Source organism: Helicoverpa zea, chromosome 31, assembly GCF_022581195.2.
Source record: "Helicoverpa zea isolate HzStark_Cry1AcR chromosome 31, ilHelZeax1.1, whole genome shotgun sequence".
NCBI lineage: Eukaryota > Metazoa > Arthropoda > Insecta > Lepidoptera > Noctuidae > Helicoverpa > Helicoverpa zea.
In genome coordinates, this window is record NC_061482.1 from 18,597,876 (window position 1) to 18,617,995 (window position 20,120).

General features: G+C 37.0%; 2 protein-coding genes across 2 annotated transcripts; one reads left to right on the forward strand and one right to left on the reverse strand.

Moving 5' to 3' along the window:
* Nucleotides 1-5,563: 5,563 nt before the first annotated feature.
* On the forward strand, nucleotides 5,564-9,041 carry LOC124645070 (mitochondrial thiamine pyrophosphate carrier-like). Its single transcript, XM_047184809.1, has 5 exons — nucleotides 5,564-5,791; nucleotides 6,050-6,144; nucleotides 6,422-6,617; nucleotides 6,855-7,076; nucleotides 8,344-9,041. Exons 1-5 carry the CDS (start codon nucleotides 5,564-5,566, stop codon nucleotides 8,572-8,574), a joined length of 972 nt encoding a protein of 323 aa, XP_047040765.1. The 3' UTR covers nucleotides 8,575-9,041.
* LOC124645071 lies at nucleotides 9,005-19,035 on the reverse strand. Its single transcript, XM_047184810.1, has 4 exons — nucleotides 18,971-19,035; nucleotides 18,576-18,634; nucleotides 9,872-10,179; nucleotides 9,005-9,615 (listed from the first exon to the last, which is right to left on the reverse strand). The coding sequence occupies exons 1-3, from the start codon at nucleotides 18,986-18,988 to the stop codon at nucleotides 9,900-9,902; spliced, it is 357 nt and encodes a 118-aa protein (XP_047040766.1). The 5' UTR covers nucleotides 18,989-19,035; the 3' UTR covers nucleotides 9,005-9,615; nucleotides 9,872-9,899.
* Between the last annotated feature and the right edge of the window lie 1,085 nt (nucleotides 19,036-20,120).

A 20,120-nucleotide genomic window follows, 5' to 3' on the forward strand; every position in this document is an offset into this window, starting at 1 on the left:
ATATCTAAATTTTGCCATATAATATCAGGTACTCATCATAATTGGCTAATTCAAGGACAAGTAATTAGCTAAGTTCCAGTGAGCGCTCGGAAGGTGAGGGTGGACAAATAAAGGCGTCGTCAAAAAAAAGCAATTTTCAATTGCAATTTTGAGTACTGAAGTAATTAACTATACTTAGTACTGTTTCATAAAGAGTTCTCTACCTACCTACACCACACGTACCCCGGTACAAAAGGCTTTGTTCCTGTATACCTGTTATTATTTCCAGATACCTATAGCCCAAAATTAAAGTCACGTAGCTAGTGCCAAAGTGGGTAACTGTGTTTGACATTGTAACATTCCCAGTTCAAGGTGACGGGTTCGCTTCCCGGTTTGGTGCACGACTGATTACGCCGTGTAGGTGCGCTACGTGAGCTGAGTACTTTATAGCAGTTTCACATTGTATGAGATTATCCCTCGTTAATACCTACTAGTCTGTCTAATGCAAGTAGCACTTAGCGCGACAGCTCTTCATGGAGCAGTGGATTCGATTCCCGAGACGGACCGAAATTGCTTAGTTGGTGTAAACAAGTTACTTAGGTGGCAGTCATGTGACATAATATTTGTATACGTTTGATAAAAGTTTAGGATGAAACTACGACTATTATTAAAAATCGTACGGCATAACATTTTACTTACTTAAAACTAATATTTCGTTTAACCATTCGGTGATACTTAGCGCCAACGCAGAAGCACATTTAGCTTAACTTTTCACAATACTTAGTAATGTTGTTGCTGTAATACAGATAATTCCGCGTGATATAAGTATATCACGTCACATATACGCGAACACTAGCCACGTCATCGCCGAGCGACACAATAACCATGATCACAGAACGACACATAGATTAACTGCTCATATATGAACATTCGCAGAAACATATCATCACATAGGAATTATTTTCAGCGGTAGGTAGGTAGGTACATACATTTTACAGTTATTTCATTGAAATTACAATATAGGAGAGCATTGTGTGTATTATCATACTTAGAAAACAATAAATAGGTGCTTATATAAACATGTTACTGCTATTGTTGTTTTACAATATTGAACATTTATTTAATTTATTGAATTATTAAAGTAACATTACTTAGAGAGAAAATATTCATTAAACATCGCTAGGGGACGCCAGTTAATAACATGTGCAAATAGGAAGGGTATACCACCTTTAATAACTAAGTCATTTACGCAGTCAATGCTTCATTTGAGACAGCGTCTGTGTCTACAAGTGTCTGTTTCTTTGAAGGCAGACGCAAGCAATCGTCAGTGAATGTATGCGGTGTATGATGTGCAGTGCTAGGTACAAGTGCGGCCTACCTGCGCCGTGTCCGGGCGGGCGGCTCGCGCGGCGCTCATGCTGACCGCGCGGTGGACGCGAACGCTATGCCCACCGAAACGATGCCACTATTGCTTTATAATGTTCCTGCTATCTATAGCGAATTGGGGGTTTGCTAAAATGACTACATCTAAACATTTACAAAACATATTGGTTTTTTTAACCTATTTAAAAATGGAGGGGCTTTCAATTCAGTTCTTTGTATAACTACCTATTTATGGGCGTTCACTGAAAAAGGACCTGATAATTTTGTACTAATGAAAAGATCCCCAAAATATTAAATGTAAACTTTATACAGGTACTGTCTGGCGTTTCAGCCGCCGCCCGCCGAAATCTAAGGGACTTCAATTTTTCTTTAGTTTAAGTGTATAAAGCAGTCAGTTTGTTCAAAATGATTTCACGCACATTGTTTATATGTTACGTACTGTGTCACAAAAAATTATAAAAAAACTAGACTAAACACACAAGGGCCATTTTCGCCGGCTTTCATAACAAAGCGCCATCAAATTAGTTTGCAATCTATTAACGTAGCTCGCTAGAAGATTACTATTGTGTACTTTATTTACGACAATCAATTGAATAACGGCCATTACACCCCCTTGTAAATTAATCTATTGTCTTCATATCAAAACTGTCTGACACCAGTCTAACCAAGGGGTATCGGGTTGCCCGGGTAACTGGGTTGAGGAGGTCAGATAGGCAGTCGCTTCTTGTAAAGCACTGGTACTCAGCTGAATCCGGTTAGACTGGAAGCCGACCCCAACATGATTGGGAAAAAGGCTCGGAGGATGATGGTCTTCATATCAAAACTAGCTGTTGCCCGCGGTTTCCGCGCAAAGCCAACTTCCAAGGCGTGACGTAAGTAGTCTACAATGATTCTAATGTTTAGGCTAGATTGATTAAGCTTCGTCGTTTTTAAGTTGAGTCCGTGGTAGCAGTAGTACCTGGTTATCTTAATAACTTCACTATCCCATGAGTCATATGTGATACACACCGATTGTTCAACTATTGTGTCTGCATCGTGGACAGTGAAGTGGTTAAATGTATTTCTCAGGATAGCCAACAGGAGTCACACAATTACATAATTTATGCCATTTTAAAGTTGAGGTCAAGTGTGCGCTCCCACTCCCAGTCGACAATATTAAAAAGTATTGATAAAATAGAATACTTAAAATAAAAACAAAGATAAGGCATTCAAATAATTAAACTCTACCTAGTATTATAGGTATGATAGAAGAATAAAAGAAAGAAAGAAATAGGAGTGAAGGAAAGAAAAACTATAAACCATCGAGCTTAGAATTATATAAACTAAGAACATGGTGTTTATTACAGAAAGAAATAAAGAAAATAAAACCAATTTCAACAAAAAGTATTAATATCTTCTTTAAGAAGTTAACAATAAAAATAATTATTAGTTAACCTCAACAGGTTAATATTTATGTGAGTAAATATTTATAAAATTATAATGACAGTTTTTATTATTAATTGAAAATTGAAAACCATTGAAAACTCGAGAAGAACTAAAAGAAAATATTACTTGACTATACAGCGTGTTAGTTATAATTTCTGTACTTATATAGATATAATTGTAGCTGTAGCAGTAAAAACATTTCAGTTTATCCTTTGGAGGTTGACTAATCTGTCACTGATACCGATATCATAAAAACTAACTTTATTGATTATCTGCACACAGCTTATCACATATCAAACAAATACTCATTCAGCTTCATTATTATTTAAATGAACCGCTAAGCATTGTACTCTCATAGAAAAACTGATGGCAAAAGGATGCAAATATTGATAAAATTGACATATAACGTAAGCCTAATATATACAAACTTATATTATACACCATATACAGGGTTACTTGTAGGTGTGTAAGTAGTGCACATCCTTACATGAGGTGATAGTATAGGTCAATACGGACAAATTTGACCTTGGCATACACTGGGAAAAAGTTAACCCTTTTCAAGGTAAATGAGTTTCAAGATTTTTTCTTAGAAGTCGTCTAGGTACACGTAAAAAATGTTATTATTAGTTAAAAGTTTCGTTTTTGTGTGTTTTTGGATAGAAGATGAATCACTTCATAATAAAAAAACTGTATTAACTGTATAAAACATTACCATAACGCTCACTAGTGGGCACCAAATGAAGAAGGAAACCCAAATAAAAAACGAGTAAAAAGCTCTCAGTAGAGGTTGAGCTTACATGTGTGGATGGGCATTATCGACAACTATTTAATTGGACCATACTTTCGTGACCTGGCCATATAATCAAAGACACTCCATTTGCTCAGAGGAAGAAATACTAATTATTAATATTATTGAAGTTACTTTATAACAACAACATTCCCTACACTATAACTAAACATACCAATTATATAGTATTAATATTTGGTTTATTTCTTTTTACCTCAATGACAACAGGACATCCCTAAACGTGCAAGCGGTCAGTTTTGTACAAGCCGCTATGGGAATTTTCTTCTATGCTTCATTAAAATGGTACGGATGAATCTGCATTACAAAACTTTATTAAAAATGCCTAAAATATTTTACTCACCGCAAGTTTTGTTTTTGTCATATTGATTGGACTAAAATGAATAATTTTAATGAAAAAAACCTTATTAATTAATTAATTTGTAGAGTTCTCATAAGTATTTTACTCACTCTAAAAAATATGGCGACTGTTTCTATCTTTCGTTTTTCTTTCTTTATTCTGCTTTACTGTCTTTAATTAGCTGACCAGCCAAGAATCCGCTACAAAAGTTAGGGTTCTGTTCTTATAGAGCATTATATCTAAATTACTAAAGAAAAAAAACATTTTGTCCTCAATGTAAAGAATACAATGTTTGGTTTGATTTAATAAAAGTCGCTCGGTGTCTTCACATAGATATTTACAACAGCTTTACAGCACGTACGAGAGAGAGCTGTTGGGTGCAGTCAGCCTCTTAAAACTATTTGTCAACTTGTTGTAAATATGTACCGCCATGCAATACACATTGTATCTTAATAATTATTGACGCGTTCATTCAATTATTACATTGTGGCCATAATTCCATCCACAAGCAATTGATAGTGGAATTTGGAGAATAATAATATGCTTATTCGAACGTCTTTGAAAGTATCATTACAGCGGTAAAATGAATACTGTGGGACTAGGAATTGTCCATACTGAATGCTTCGGGCATGCGTGTAAGTGAGCGCAGTGTGGGAAATAACCACAATAACATGTTATAGTTCGGCCATTCAGAGAATGCGTTCCTGACACGTCGCGATTGAACTGACGACGTAACTTTGCAATGGCGTTGCAGTTACGATAAAAATATTTTTGCTGGTTGTTTACCGTTTTAACAATTGAGGAGCATTAAAACAACATTATTATATCAATAATCAATGAATGTTATTACGTCGTCAGTTCAATCGCGACGTGTCAGGAACGCATTCTCTGAATGGCCGAACTATACCAATGCAACTTTTCTAAGTTTGTATGTATTTTTGTAGTATATCTTGGACAAACAATGACTGATTAAATATGAAAGAAAGCATCTCGAGGAAACCTGGACTTTCAAGTCTGAAATCACCAACCCGCATTGAGCAAGCTTGGTGATTAACGCTCAATCCTTCAATGGAATGGGACGATAAAAAGGGCTAAACAATGGTATTTTTGTCTCCGTGCTGTACCTAGTTAGAATATTTGACAGGTCTACGGTAAACCTTCTCTAATCCAGGCGGAAAGCTGCCTCTATGGCAGACGATGGCAACGCTGTGGGCATTACTATCGGCTCGAGCACCGGCGCTATCTCAGGGGCATAATAATAATGTTTTATAATGCGGGAAAACGAAATAATTAGGTAAATTTATTTATTATTTAGAATATATCTTAATTGAAAAACGGCATTGTCGCTTCACCAGTGGGTTAAAGTTAAATCTGAGTCAAAGCGTCGCGTAACTTCTGCGATTAGCATCAAGGAGTATGACTACTTGTCTGTCACAGATAACATATTATATGGTGACAAATAATTTGTATCGATGTTCTTGTCTATCGTTAGAATATACATATGTCAATTGATTTTTGCCACCATTGTGTCAAAATTATGTCAAGTTCAAGTTAAATAATTCAATAAATTAATGGCGTGATAATAGGATGCGATCTTTATACCCAGGAGAGCCCATCATGTTACATTTAACATGGTCGGGTACAGCGCAAAGGATTCTATGACTCAGAAGGAGAAACTGTTCGCTGGTTGTTTTGCAGGGGTCACGACCAGGTTCATCACCCAGCCTATGGATGTCATCAAGATCAGGTCCCAGCTGCAGAGGAAACCCAAACGCAAGAACGTGGTGTACCGGGTCGCCAGGAGGATATTCTGGGAGGAAGGAGTCACAGCCTTCTGGCACGGCCATGTATTGGGGCAGGTATGCGACTTTTTATTTATTTTCTAAAGTTAAATGTTAGGTACCACAACGCCTTCCTTTACAGCTGGGATCCGGATTCTAGATCAAAGAGAGGAATCCTGATTGTTATATTATCAGTTGTGACGCAGATGTCAGATAGAAATCAATGGGAGTTGAGGATGACGGATAGTTTTGGGGTACAATAAAACGCACACAAGGATGATAGGCGTTGTGAGTGTCTACATAAATGTTTTGCACGCACGTTTGTTTGAATTGCAGTTCCATTCGATACTGGCCGTCAGCAGTCAGTTCTACGTGTACGAGCTCACTACAAAGTTCGTCGCCGGCTTGGCCGCGCATGAGTTGCGCTTTCGGTAAGTATTTATGTCCAACATAAGTCAAAGTCAAATTCAAAGTCAAATTATTTTTTTCATTTAGGATATTACAAGCACTTAGGAACCTCAAAAATATAACTAAGTTTGATTCTAGTTGCCCATTCCAAAAGTAGTTCCCTATAGAGAAGAACGGGCAAGAAACTTCATGGTTACTCTTTTTAAAAACAACATATTTCAGCGAACATTTTGAAGAAGTTTAGGTAGTAGTTTAGGTTATTTTTTCATCATCGTTGCTTAGTTTGTTAATTTTTTTCAGAAATGTAGAACATTTCATATGTGGTGTAGCCGCCGGGTGTGTATGTACTACTATAGTGATACCTCTGGAAGTGATCCGCGTTCGACAGATGTTGGTCAAGGACCAGTACCGCAGCGTGCTGCGAGGCGCCGCCGCGGTCTACCGGTACGGCGGCATCTTTGCCTTCTACGAGGGGCTCAGCGCTTCCCTGCTGCAGGTGAGCTCACACCTTCGCGCCTGTTTGCTGGACATGACAGCTTTGTGTCATCAACATTCAGCTAGAAACTATTGGATAAGTCATTGTAGCTTGATCTGACAAAAATAAAAATAAAATGGCAGTTCAAAGGGGGAAGGCGTTTCAAAAACATGCGTCAAGTTGGAGGACTCGTTACTTCATCAAACCTGCAACTCACTACCTAAAAAAGAAAACATATTTTTGTTTGTGCAATTCCAGATGGGTCCCCAAGTTGGAATATCATTCTCGGTGTTCAACTTCGTGCAGCCTATGATCCTGCGCATGTTCACGCCGTGTCCCCCGGGGGAGTGCAGCAAGGGCAACAAGCACCGCCCGCAGAACATCATGCTGGCCAGCACCATCGCGGGCTCCGCCGCCGGCTTCGTCTCCAAGTCCATGACCTACCCCTTCGACCTCGCCAAGCGGAGGCTCCAGATTGGGGTATGTTTCTATTGCACTATATTTGTTATAGTTACGAATATCGTATTGCCTAGGAGTTAGGATTGGGTAATGGGTAGAGAAGGTTAAATAGGCAGCGAGAATACACTAGTAGGTACTCATCAGTCCTCGGTTAGTAGGTAGTATGCAGAGACTGCAAGCCGCCTACAACTCAGCTTTGAACAGTCTAGAGCTGGGAACTGTTTTTCAAAGTATGTATTGGGTTGAATGTTTATTGTTGGTTATCTAGTGAGACTGTACACGTTTAGTACCAGTTAGCATTTTTGAATAATAGCGCCTAGCGTGGTGCGCTCACCGTCGCGCGTTGTTCCGATGCTAGTGAACTTATTGAAGGCGCTACAGCTGTCTCTCAGCATTCTACCACTGGAAGACGCGAGCCTTATTTGCTCGTTGGATATTGCATAGGCGCTGAATCTCATGTTGTAAATGCTTGAAATATAGACGCTAATTATATAAATCTGGTCTTAGAGAATATGTTAACACAACGCAGTTTCCCGTGATATGTATAATGCAACCTTCTTTATTCTACGTCCGTACAAACAGTTTTGAATGTTATACTTAGGTAAATACTATCATAGATTTTACAAAAAACTACATAGTTAATTCACTTTTCCAAACGGATAAACGACCGTTTTCTCCCATTTCTCTTAAACACGAATACTCGAGGTTTTTGTCGAAGCAGGAACTTGTGATGTAACGACAATCTTGTGAAACATGTCCGACTAGATTATTGACAGCTACACATACATTGTGATTATTGGCAGTAAGTGCCGGACTTCCTAGCTGATAAACACTGCGATTTCAACTGTCTGCTTCGGAGATAGTCATGTATGTAGCTACAAGAGTGGAGCAGGCACTCCTACGCTGTGTATGCACAATCAAGTGCTGTAAGAATAGAGGATTTACTGCTTCATTGTGTTGTCTTGTTAACACCATTGTTGAGACATTAATTTCTTATTTAAACAGTTACAGCTGGACTTAGAAACCATGTCTTAGTAATTTGGTTCACAACCCACGCGAAATATTCTTTCTATTGAGTAATTGTTGGTTTCACTCGGTTGTAGAAGTGAGGCTCTCACTCAAAGCCCCAGTCGTCAGCCGCATTCATTCAGAGGTGGAGACCAACCTCAACATTGCTGAACTAAATAATGATGATGATAAATATAAGTAGTTTTGGTAATACAGCTTTGTTTAGTTCCTGCCTCATGTTAGTTTAATCTGAGAGTTATTAGCGTTTTAACCTTTCCAGAGCCACAGAACTAACACGAAGTACAAGACGCCGACGCAATCGCAGAAGTTGATCAAGTGCACCAAACTGTTCGAGTGCCTGCTGCTGGCGTACAAGTACGAGGGCATCCGCGGGCTGTTCCGCGGCTGGACGGTCACCGTGTACAAGGCGCAGATGACGAGCGTCGTCGCCTTCACCACCTACGAGCTCATCTGCTACGCGACCCGGGAGCTCAACTCGCTCGCCGTCTGAGCCTTCCATCCTCCACTCTATATGTTTACCTTGTATGATAATTCATCGGTAATGTTCAAGCTATCACGGATAAGTAAAATGTAGCGTGTTGTTATCGTGAAAGTCCATTGTAATGTCATTGAACAAACTTTAGTTTGGTATATTTACTAGTTTATATTGAGGTCGTTGGTGTTGTACTGTATTTTTGTAAGTTTATTGACAAATTATTTTAATGAATCAAACATAAGTTTAGAATAAGTACTATCCTATGGTTTTATTTATCTTTCATTTTACTAAAATTCATGAATGGTTCATGATTCTACTGTTCTTTTGGAATACATACTTAGGTACATAGTACTTGAAACTTGAACTTGTGTCAGTTTTACAGTTTATGCTGTTTCTTGGACGATTCTTACCATAAGGAATAAAATTAAAAGTAAATGAAACAAAGTTTTCGTAAAAAAATAACACATCAATTTTATTCTCTTTGGTTCTTACATAATAGAGGTTTATATCTATGGTAACTATGTTAAAACTCTTGATTGAATTGTTGCTAAACATATTTTCTGTGTTTAAATACTGTGACATGGTACAGAATTAACTCTAAGACATTTCTTAATACTTTTTACACTATTTACAAGAACAAGTAATATTTAGGAAAAGGCACTTATGTATCAAGACGGAATTATGACATTGGCAACACAAACATACTTAGCATGCACTATACTACATGACAAGACGTGGTTCTCCATTAACTTCAGCATTTCTTCTGCTGTGAGTTTAGCCCTCTTGACTGACATTCGTGATCTTAATATTTTTTCATATTTTACCAAATTAATGTTTACCAGGTCTTGGGCGCCATTAAAAATAGCCTCTATCAACGCCGAAAGTTACTTTCATCATATTTCGTAGCGTATGCTAGATGTGTTTGTAAATCTTGTTGTGTGTGAAGTGTGGGCAGCTTCGTGAATGTTCGGCTATGTTCGGTTCACGTCGCAAGCTTGCTGCGACTACAGGAGCTGCTTGTTATATCCTCGATGTGTGCTTCTTATTCTAAGATTCCTGCGAAAGAGTTAAAAATGTGTGTGAATATATCTGTCATATCAAAACCTGAATAGTTTTATTACATTGTGAACCAGATTTTATGTCTTTAATCTTTTGTTAGCGAGGGATATCTACACTTACAAACTTTGTTTCTCAAGGCTTTTAATACAAATAAATTAAGATATGATTGAAAGATGCAATATAGCGTGCAGATAGAACGACTTTTGTTGTATTTTTTTCTGTACCTAAAAACTAGAAGTACTTCAAAACCAACCTTAAAAGCTAAAAACAAGAGTATCCAATCAGTGCCAGCCATGCGACAGCGCCTCGCCCTCCCAGCCGCCGTGGTGCTCCTCGTGGTGCACGGGCACGTACACCTTCTTCTCGACCTCGACGTGCTTGACGACCGGCACCGGCACGTGCTTGTACACGGGCACGGGCACGTGCTGGATCACCGGCACCTCCTTGACGACCTGCACCTCCTTGACCACCGGCACGTGCACCGGGACGTGCACCTTCGACACGTGGTGGTGGTGGATGGTGTGCACCTTGTACGGCACGTGAATCGTCACGTGCTTGTGGCTGCAGAACAATACAACAGTTACACTTGCATGTCGTTGCTATGTAAGGATACCTAGTAATAAAGAACAGTGGGACAGCCTAGTGTGATCAGTCATAATGAAAATCTTTATGAAACCTCTGAATAGAAACTCGTAACTTGTGTTGGCACGTGGTAGTGACCACAAGATCAAGTGCTCGTGGATTATACTAGATCAAGTGAAGAAGGTAACAAAGAATCTAAGGTACAAGTCTGTTATTGAGATGACAAAGTGACAAGCCGCTGATGCATAACATGGACGTAACGGCTACTTGATATGTACTTGTTTTACGTTTACTCTCTAAGATAAATCATCCAAGACCTCATGACACAAATACGTTACTTTACTAGTAATACTTAGTAATAGCAAGTAAACTGAATTCTAATTGTAATTACATAAAGTATGTTATATCATGAAGCAAGTGGATTTTCACATTATAAAACAAATATATTCCAATGAGCGTTCAGAAAGTTACGAAAACTTGCATTATTCATTGTATTCAAACTATCACCCTACATGCATTATTTTATAGTTAAAATGCCACAAATGGTGTAAAGCATAATGTTTAATTGTGAAAGAAATTAGCCTTGAAAACATATGCATATCTGCGCATCAATAACTGCGTAATTGCTTAACTAATTTGCGAGAAAATCATTCTTGAACCATCTTGTTTGTATATGTTGCTAAAACTATCAAACAATTCCACGTAGATCATACTCTTTACTTATTCAAGTCCCAACTGTCTATTCTTAAACAAAAACAAGTGCCTAAGCAATGTAGTAAGTAATGATTTTCATTCAATCACCATTCGCAATAAAACGAAATCAAATTCCGGACAAGTAAAGCTACGCACACACGATTCGCATAAAACTTATACAAAAAAGTAGTTGCAACATCAATGTATTCATGATGAGCAAGATTAGCCAATCACATGCTGCGACTGTGTCCTACGCTTACAAATGACTTGCTTTCCCTGCTCCAAGCAAATTGGATAATGCGAGGGAAAACGCACCATTTCTATATGATGCAACCGTAATTGGGGTGCGACTTGTGACGTAAATGTGCACCTGTCTTTAGTAATGAGACCTTATATAATACGCACTGTTTGCTTACTCTGCACATCACGGGATTATGGTTTCGACTGCAATTGGGAAACCAACTCATTTCTTTTAATCATGTGCTTCGAAAATACTATTAAAATAGATGCCTCCATATAAGATCTCACTCAAAAACCGTTTAGCCTTAAACATTCACTTACGCCACTACTCAAACTTAAATGATTTAAAAAATGATGCTCCACTAACTGAAATACAAAATATGTACAAAGGTAGTTACAACAATGGGTTATGCAATACTGATGGCGTGGTATTATTATATCTGAATGGGCTACAGTTAGCCACGTCGTGTTGTTGCGCTCCCGAGTAATTGTTAATGATATGTTGTGCGGCCGATGCTCAGCGCAATTATGTGTGTAACCCGAGTGTTGTGTGTAACTGGGCTAGGCATTGTGAAGGTTAACGTCGTGCTACCTGTATATATCTATACACTCAGCTTAATATTAAGGGTGTGGATGTTTGTTGCACTTTCATGATAAAAACTGCAGAACGGATTTTGATCCGAGCCAATAGTGAAGCTAATACAATAGAAAGTATGTGAAAATGAACGTATAGTTATTTCCAACTTCAACAGTTCAACTCATCAACTATGAATGTTTTTTTCAGGTGTTATTATAGCATTTTTTTCATAAACACGTTTTTGCTGGAAATAAACAATCAAGTTGTAAAAAAAAGTTCTTCTAATTTCTCTTTATTAAAGACTTATAAGTTGTTACAACAAAAATGTTTGTTTGCTTTTTTTCTTTAGGTAAAACTTTGCGGACTTTAAACAACAGAACTACATAAAGCAGTACCCATTTACTTTCAAACCAAAATATTAAATAGCAGTTTGTACAAAAGTAAAATATACTTAGTTTCTAACAACCTAAAAAAGTTTTAATAACAATATAAGAAATTGTTGCGAATATAAATGTTTTCTTTCATAAATAAAAGTTAGAAGGTTGATGTCTGGAACCAGTTTAAGCGGGGAATACCCTCAAGGTAAGTAGCACAAAAGATACTCTTTTACAGAACTAAAAGTTAAAAAAAAAAAAACAGTAGAAAAGTATGAACATTTTCCAAGACCCAGAAAACTTTTCTTTTATTTTGAGTTTGTGGGTACTTCAAGATGTTTTAAAATGCAAACAATAGGGCACAATTCAAGTATTTATATATATATATATATATATTTCTGAATTTAGGTATTTCTAAGAAAATGTATTTGAATGAATTATATTATAATCGATAGTTTGTTGAAACATCGCAACACCGCAAAGCAAAAACGAGAGCAGTAACATGTAGGCTGGCGGTTAACCCACAAATAATTACTAACGATTATTACGAAAATATAATAACTAAGCACTTAGAGTGAATGAACTAATACAGTTGCAACTCTGCTCACTGCTAGTTATCGCTTTATTATAGAGCGAGTCGAGATTACTGGGACATGATAATTTTAACTAGGCTTTCGGCCTAATTACAAGTAAAATGGACTAACGTAATATAATGATGGTGACTTTCAACTTTACTTTCATAATGAGTATCAAATATTACGATGTAATCATGACATTAAATTGTATTAGAAGATACAAGTCATCTCAGTAGTGGCTCTACTGTCGGACCTTTCACTAGTAGAAGGAGATCTATACGCGGAACTTCAACATGTCCAATCAAAATTGAATTCATCGATTACTTGTGAATGTAACTACATTCAAGATTCTTAAGACTACTTATTTGCTGGATAAGTAATTACATCCTAACTAATATTATTGATAGGAGCTCCAAAATATGAACTGGGTAGGTAACAAGTTATAATACATATGTAGTGTGAAATTGGTATTAATTGTTCAGGGATAGGTACGCTGCCTCTACCGTAGAACTACAGATTTGATTGAAATATTTTTGCCAATAACATAGGAGGCTGGTTCTCCCAGGACACGGGTGAATCCGCGTACAACTAATAGTATGTTATAATTGGTCCTCGCCGCGTGAGACAGCTGAGTGAAGCGTGCGCGGACGGTGCGCTGGACACAAACAACTATGTGAAAGGGAGAGTAATCATGCGAAGATTTTTGTCACTCTACAGTGTGATTGTTCCTATCAATAATTGGGAAACGAAAGCCAATTACAGAAAAAATATCATTTAAAAACAAAAAAATCGTCGCATGAAAAATCTCAACTAACGAACTGAAACTATACACCTATAGAAGTACACAGATAACTCGATTAAACAGCACAAAGGATCACATACATAATGCACTCAATATTATCGAAGTAGATTTAATACCACACTAAATTGACATGAATATAACAAGTTTACTGTAAAATATGACACATTAATTAAAAACTGAATTCAGTAAAACATAGAATTCAATAGAACAGATTTACCAACAGCACTTGTAATTTTAACGAATTTTCATTGATATGAGCAATGTTTTTGTGCGGAAACGGGCTCTCTTTGTTTTCCGATGGTATTCAATCAAATAGAGAATAGACGTGAGGGTCTGGTCATGCTGATAGCGGCCTCACTGCATCAATATATTCAAAAAACCCGGAACCCCATCCATCCACCGAGCCTTTTCCCAATCATGTTGGGGTCGGCTTCCAGTCTAACTGGATTCAGCTGAGTACCAGTGCTTTACAAGAAGCGACTGCCTATCTGACCTCCTCAACCCAGTTACCCGGGCAACCCGATACCCCTTGGTTAGACTGGTGTCAGACTTACTGGCTTCTGACTACCCGTAAATACTGCCAAGGATTCCAAAAAAACCCGGAACCATGTATTTTAAAAATAAGTATAGAACTGCTAGATGACGTAGTTACGGATTATTTCTGGACAGGTCAAATGACATTTTACAACTTATTTTTGCAGTAATTGTTATCGAATGAAAATATTGAGAAGGCGAGCTACTAAGCAGGTACCTACGTTATCTTAGATAGTATAAAGGCTAGACGATTTACTAATTACGCAATGACAAGCACCCTCCTTGCAGAGTAGCCATGTTGGTTTCTTTATTCCCGCGCTTTTTGTCTTCCACCTAAGATGCAGTCAGTCACCTCAGGCTACTCTACATAAAACATTTTAATAATTTCCTTAATGCTCTGTGACTAAGTAGGAAGGTTATTTATAGCCCAGACCGACTTGTTCATATTCTACAAGATGGATAATAGTACTACAGAAACTTGCATTTTTTATAAGTCTAGGGATTACGCGGTCAAATGCATTGGTGCCTAAGTACTTAATTTTTTATAAGCGCAGAAAATTGTGCTATTATTTTCAGAAAGGTAGTTTTGTTTTGAGTAGCTAGTATATCTACGTAGTACCCAAAGACAGTACATATATATATAAATATATGCGTCGGATATATTGGACCACTATTTTGGCAACAGGTGAAGTACAAATAACGAAATGTAGGCTTACCATGAATAGATTTGTGTACACTTCAGACATGTTAGTACTGAATCATTGATTGATGTAGTTTAACTAACATCCGTTGTTTAGAACCATTCCCAGTTTTGTGTTTGTCTATTGCTTTACCCAAATTGGGTGATTGTTTTCCAGAGAATCGTTAACGAATTTTATCGATCGATTTTTACTTATATCTGCGATAGTTTCCAATTATCTTTTTAAAGTATCTTTAGATCTTAAGTTTTCTTTTTTTTCTTGCTAAACGCTTACGATATAGCCCTCTAGTATAGCCCAGTATAATCACTTTATGTGTGTATTTGTTTACAGAGGAAAGTTCTACTGCCTTCTATGAGCACTGAGAACAATTGAGCTTGACTATCTGAAGTTTCAGATTCTGCAAGTGCAGTTGAGATTTAGGAATTAGGCCTCAGTAGCAATTATTAAATTCATCTGTTTCTACTATTATCCCTGTACGATGAATTTTAAACTTAGTACAAAAAAATATTGTTATCGGAGCTTTGTTCTGGAATATTCTACCTGCAGTTAAAATGAGGCTTGCAATTCCGATTCCCTGGGCATGAAACACGTGATGTAAGCGCAATGTTTGAGCAATACTACGAATAAGCAGACACCGTAAATTAACACTGGTTTTAATTCAAATAACTGATGGAGTTTTCGATAATTTCATCTTCATTTCGAGTCGGCTTTGCTTCCGGACATCCGGGATGACCGGCGGCTTATCCGGATTTACCCGAGTGTACTTACTATTGCGTAAATCCGGCACTGCGTCAATGAGGACAATGAACTTACACTCCAATATATGTAGATACTACAATATATCGATGCTCGGAAATGACTGCGCTCGTAATTACAGATGTTTTACACGACTCATTTGAGTTCAAAGGAAAGTTTTTCATGTGTTACGGATAATGTTCATACCTGGGGTGTGATTCCTGTGCGAAATGAACAAAATCAGTTCAGGCTTAAACTGTGAAAATATCATCAGGTAAACAATCCCCTTTGTTTGGATCAAAAGCTATCGAATAACACTGCAATCATTAAACTTATCACAAATAAAGTTATTGCACCGTACTACCTACTAGGTGCGTAGGTAAAAAATCAGTCTGTAAACTTATGTGATGTATGTATTTACAAACAACAATTTTTAACAGGATTCTACTCGGCTATGATTCGCTCCGATTTTCTTTATTATTACAGACTATACAAATCGGATCGCGAAACTTCCAGAAAGCGTCGGATACTAAGTCCAGTTTGGTTACGCAACGCCACTCGGCCAGCCGCTGCACTTAGTAATACATTATAGTGATACTAACTTAGGTACTAATACTAACATTGTGTACTGGTTTAGGCCCAGCGCACACTAAGACTTTTTAACCGTAGCCTGCCGGTCACGCAGCAAATTAATAGTTATTTCTCTCTCTTAAAATTTAATTATAATTGTCTATTTCGCAAATGTGTATAATATTAGCAAGTATCATTAACAAGGTAGCATAGTATGATGTTGAACTAATACCTCGTTGCTTATTCCGCATCCACGTGAGCCTCATAATAAAATCACGATACTGGCCGAAGTAGTGACCAATCGCTAATGCTAGATAAATCTGGGACATTCGCCCAGAGCCTGAATTATTGAGCACTCGAACACCGCAGCTTGTCCATGCCTATCTGTGCAGATGCGGCGACGCAATACATCAACACCTTTATTATAATCTTACAAGTACTACTTATAAATACCACTTGTGTATTAAAATCAGACGTTTTCATGAGCCTTACGTAATTGATCGAATCAAAATATTATGTATGCTTTACGTAATTTGCAAAATAAGTAGTTCCGTTCACGAAATCAGTGGAAGGTATGTTAACCTTTCTTTATTTTAACCGCGTTTCTACCACATTCATGTAGTTTCCGATTTAAGCCTGAAAGTATAATTGACATCTTTAGCTAATGAGTAGTTACATATCACTCGTTTTCTGTTTATCTTTAAAGGCCGATAATTGGTGCTGTATCTTTCGTGTACTTTACACGATTATTTTATTAGTAAGTTTTTGAGGCGCTTTATTGTCTTAGCAAAACATGGGACAGTCGCTCGTGACAATATTTTGAGGACTTCAGAGATTGACGTCTATTGCATTCCCCAATAACATCCTATCTAAACAGCACTTGCACAGACTTTGTACTTGAAACTACTTTGATTGGAAACAAATTGAAAGCTTAGCCATTGTAGCGACAATAACAGCAAAAGCAATCAACCAGTCAAACACTAGCAAAGTGCGTTTAATTAAAGGAGCTCAGTTGTATAATTATTGCAATTTGCAATGAAATGCGGAGGCAACACTTCGAAGCATCGCACTAGACTTGTTAGCATGAGACATTATCACTTGGAGAGACTATCAGCCAGCTGGTAGATATTTACAAAGGGTGTCGCCAGAAGTTGGACAATCTTGAGCATGAATGTGGATGGACAAAGAGGAAGGGAATGACTAATGAAACGATGGATGGATTGTATGTAAGACGACCTGGTTGTTAAGTTACTCCAAACAGTGAAGTATGGAAGAAGAAGACATGCATTAAATGTCGGCAGAAATCGGATGCGGCAAGCTGAGCAGCAAAAGTAAGTACGTGCTTACTTTGATTGTTGTATTAAGATGTACAACAATAGAACATGATTGAAACGGGATATTCGTTTAGACTGAATTGAAAGCAGATTGTTTTGCTTTGAAATATTTTAAAGAAGAGATCCGGGTGGCCCTCTCCAATGCATTTTCTCATTATTTATTTTTTGCAGTTTCAAGTAGATGCAAATATAAAACCAGTTTAGTACACCGATAGGTTTTCGCATTGTCTCGTCAGTAAGGGTTTACTACAATAGTCTGAGCACACTGTCGGAAGAAGTGACTTTTAAGTTAATAGCCCTCTCTTAATTGGGTAGTAGTGACGCAACTGCGGACATGATGAGAATATTTATCGATTGATCTAGAGATGAATCGATTCCTAGATGACGTCATAAACAGCTGGATACTTGATGTAATGACGTTATAACAACAGATTCGTAAATGATTGAAATCTGCGTTTTTTTTTTCAATTTTTGTTGGGCAAAATATAACTTGTTAAAGTTTTTACATTTCGATAATTACGATGTTCATTAATCATTTCATGGGTGATTATGATTAATGAAGAAAGAATGACGTATTTTCAAATAAACAATAATTTAGACAAAAAATCCAAGGATATAAGTATAAATCTTTTCTATTTTTATACATGGTTTTCCTGCAATATGTGTAAAAACTCCGCTCGTCTGTTTTACGTGTTTTTAGATCGATTTTTTAATTAAAACTGTTATTATACCTACCCCATCGTTTGGTACAGGCAATAGAATAGGTTGTTTATTTATCCTTATTTCTTTTTGTCTAATTAATGCTGTAAGTAGGTATAGAATGTAGACTTGATCTAACACTTACATGTCTCACGACTATGACTATTTTAAAACGTTTCATAAAAATATATAACATTACGTGACGACCTTGCATATGACACAACGAAATGACCACGTGAACCAATTCTAATTGCACTCTAACTATGAATGAACGGTTATTTCAAAAAACAACGTCGAATAGCGCTCTTTTTTCATTTTATTGCTTTGTCGTTGAACTTGAGTTTTTACGTTGCGTCATGTTATGCATTGCGAATTTGCGTTTTGTTTTCTTTTTTACGCTGTTAGATTGGAATGTGACTTTGTTCTTATTTTATGTACTCCCTAAATACTCATTCGTAATGCGTGTTTGTTTTTTATTGTAATAAATGTTAGGAGAGTAAATAAACAATGAGTGTTGTCAATAATATGTGTAAGTACTTACTGTCCGCCACCGCCGGGAGTCGGGGAGGCGACGACGACAGCGACCACGAGGGAGATGAGCTGCCAAATAAAACAGTTTCTAGTTAAGAATTACTGACGGAAAACTTCCTCTGCTGATCAAATCTTCTTTTCAAGAAATGGCACTTTGTCTCTTAGTTGCACTCATCTTTAATCTATGGTGCTGAGAGAGCAATATTTTCAAAATGGGTTTAACATAATTTTATATTGTTGAAAAATACTGTATCCAAATATTTGGACAATAAACACACGGCAATTAAATATCGAACACGAGCACACTTTTCACAGGACGCGTCAACAAAAAACTTTAATAGTTAATTAGGCGGGAAAACTTTTTTGATAGATGCATTAAAAATATATTGTTTTGTATAAACTCACAGCGAGTTTCGCGTACATGTTGCTTGGGTTGCTGGACTGATTCCGTGTTACACTTTGCCTGTCAAGACTGGCTTACTTTCTACTCCTCGGAACGTATCACAAGCTTATATACTCGCTGGTCTGCGACTCCAATTATTGCATAATCTAGCCCCTTAGTCCATCCCTACTAGCCCGTTTTACCCGACGCATTTAGAAAGGTAGCTCACACAGTAACATTGGGCGTAGAAAGGAGACTTTTTATGCGGGTGGGGTTACCTCAGGTGGGGTGAAACATCGAGAGCGGAGCGGTTACTTTTCTTTAGTTCTATGTATTTTGAGGTGACAAAGTGAAGTTATCTGTGTCGATAAGTGTCGCTACAACTTTACCGTTGTACTCGATCGTAGAAAAAAATAACACATTCTGTTTTAGATGTAAGCATGTATTAAATGACAAATATTCTCAATAATTTGATAAATTACGTTATTTACCCGGTAAGCATTACTGTATATAAATTTATTATGTGATATCAATGCTTCCCTGTAATAGCACTGTAATATAATTGTTTTGTAGCATTAAATTCAATTTATTAGTTAGAATTTACGTATAGGTGCTAGGAGATTATTCAGAATATTGTTTTAGTAATTGTTTAGTACTTATGCAAAATTGCTATTGTTTGATGAAACATTTGTGAGTGAATAATATTTCACAAGTGGAACATGATTATATTGATGTTGGTATTATTTATAGTTATTTGTATGATGATGAGATGATGATCATATTTTTGTTTATGTAAGTTTAAGGATCTGTTTTCAGACATATCGTTTCAGGAAGTTTATTGTTTTCTGTATTATTTATGTTTTGCCTGTAAACATGTACTCACGTCGTGTTCGTCCTCTAAATAAATTACAGAATGAATGCACTGCGAAGATATCAAATCTAAGCTATAAGCGAATGTTATTTGTTTTCATTATAATCGTTTTCTTATTGTACCATTGTTTTTTTTTTCATCTCTTCGATTGCACACATCTTTGGCGTTTGTTTTGTTTCACGTAGACTATTCTAGGATGCACAAAGAGGTAAGTATAACCAGATTTCCACAGAACTGTCTCTAAACATTAGACATCTTCATGAACCCTGAGTACATAGACAAAGTCAAAGTCAAAACATTTT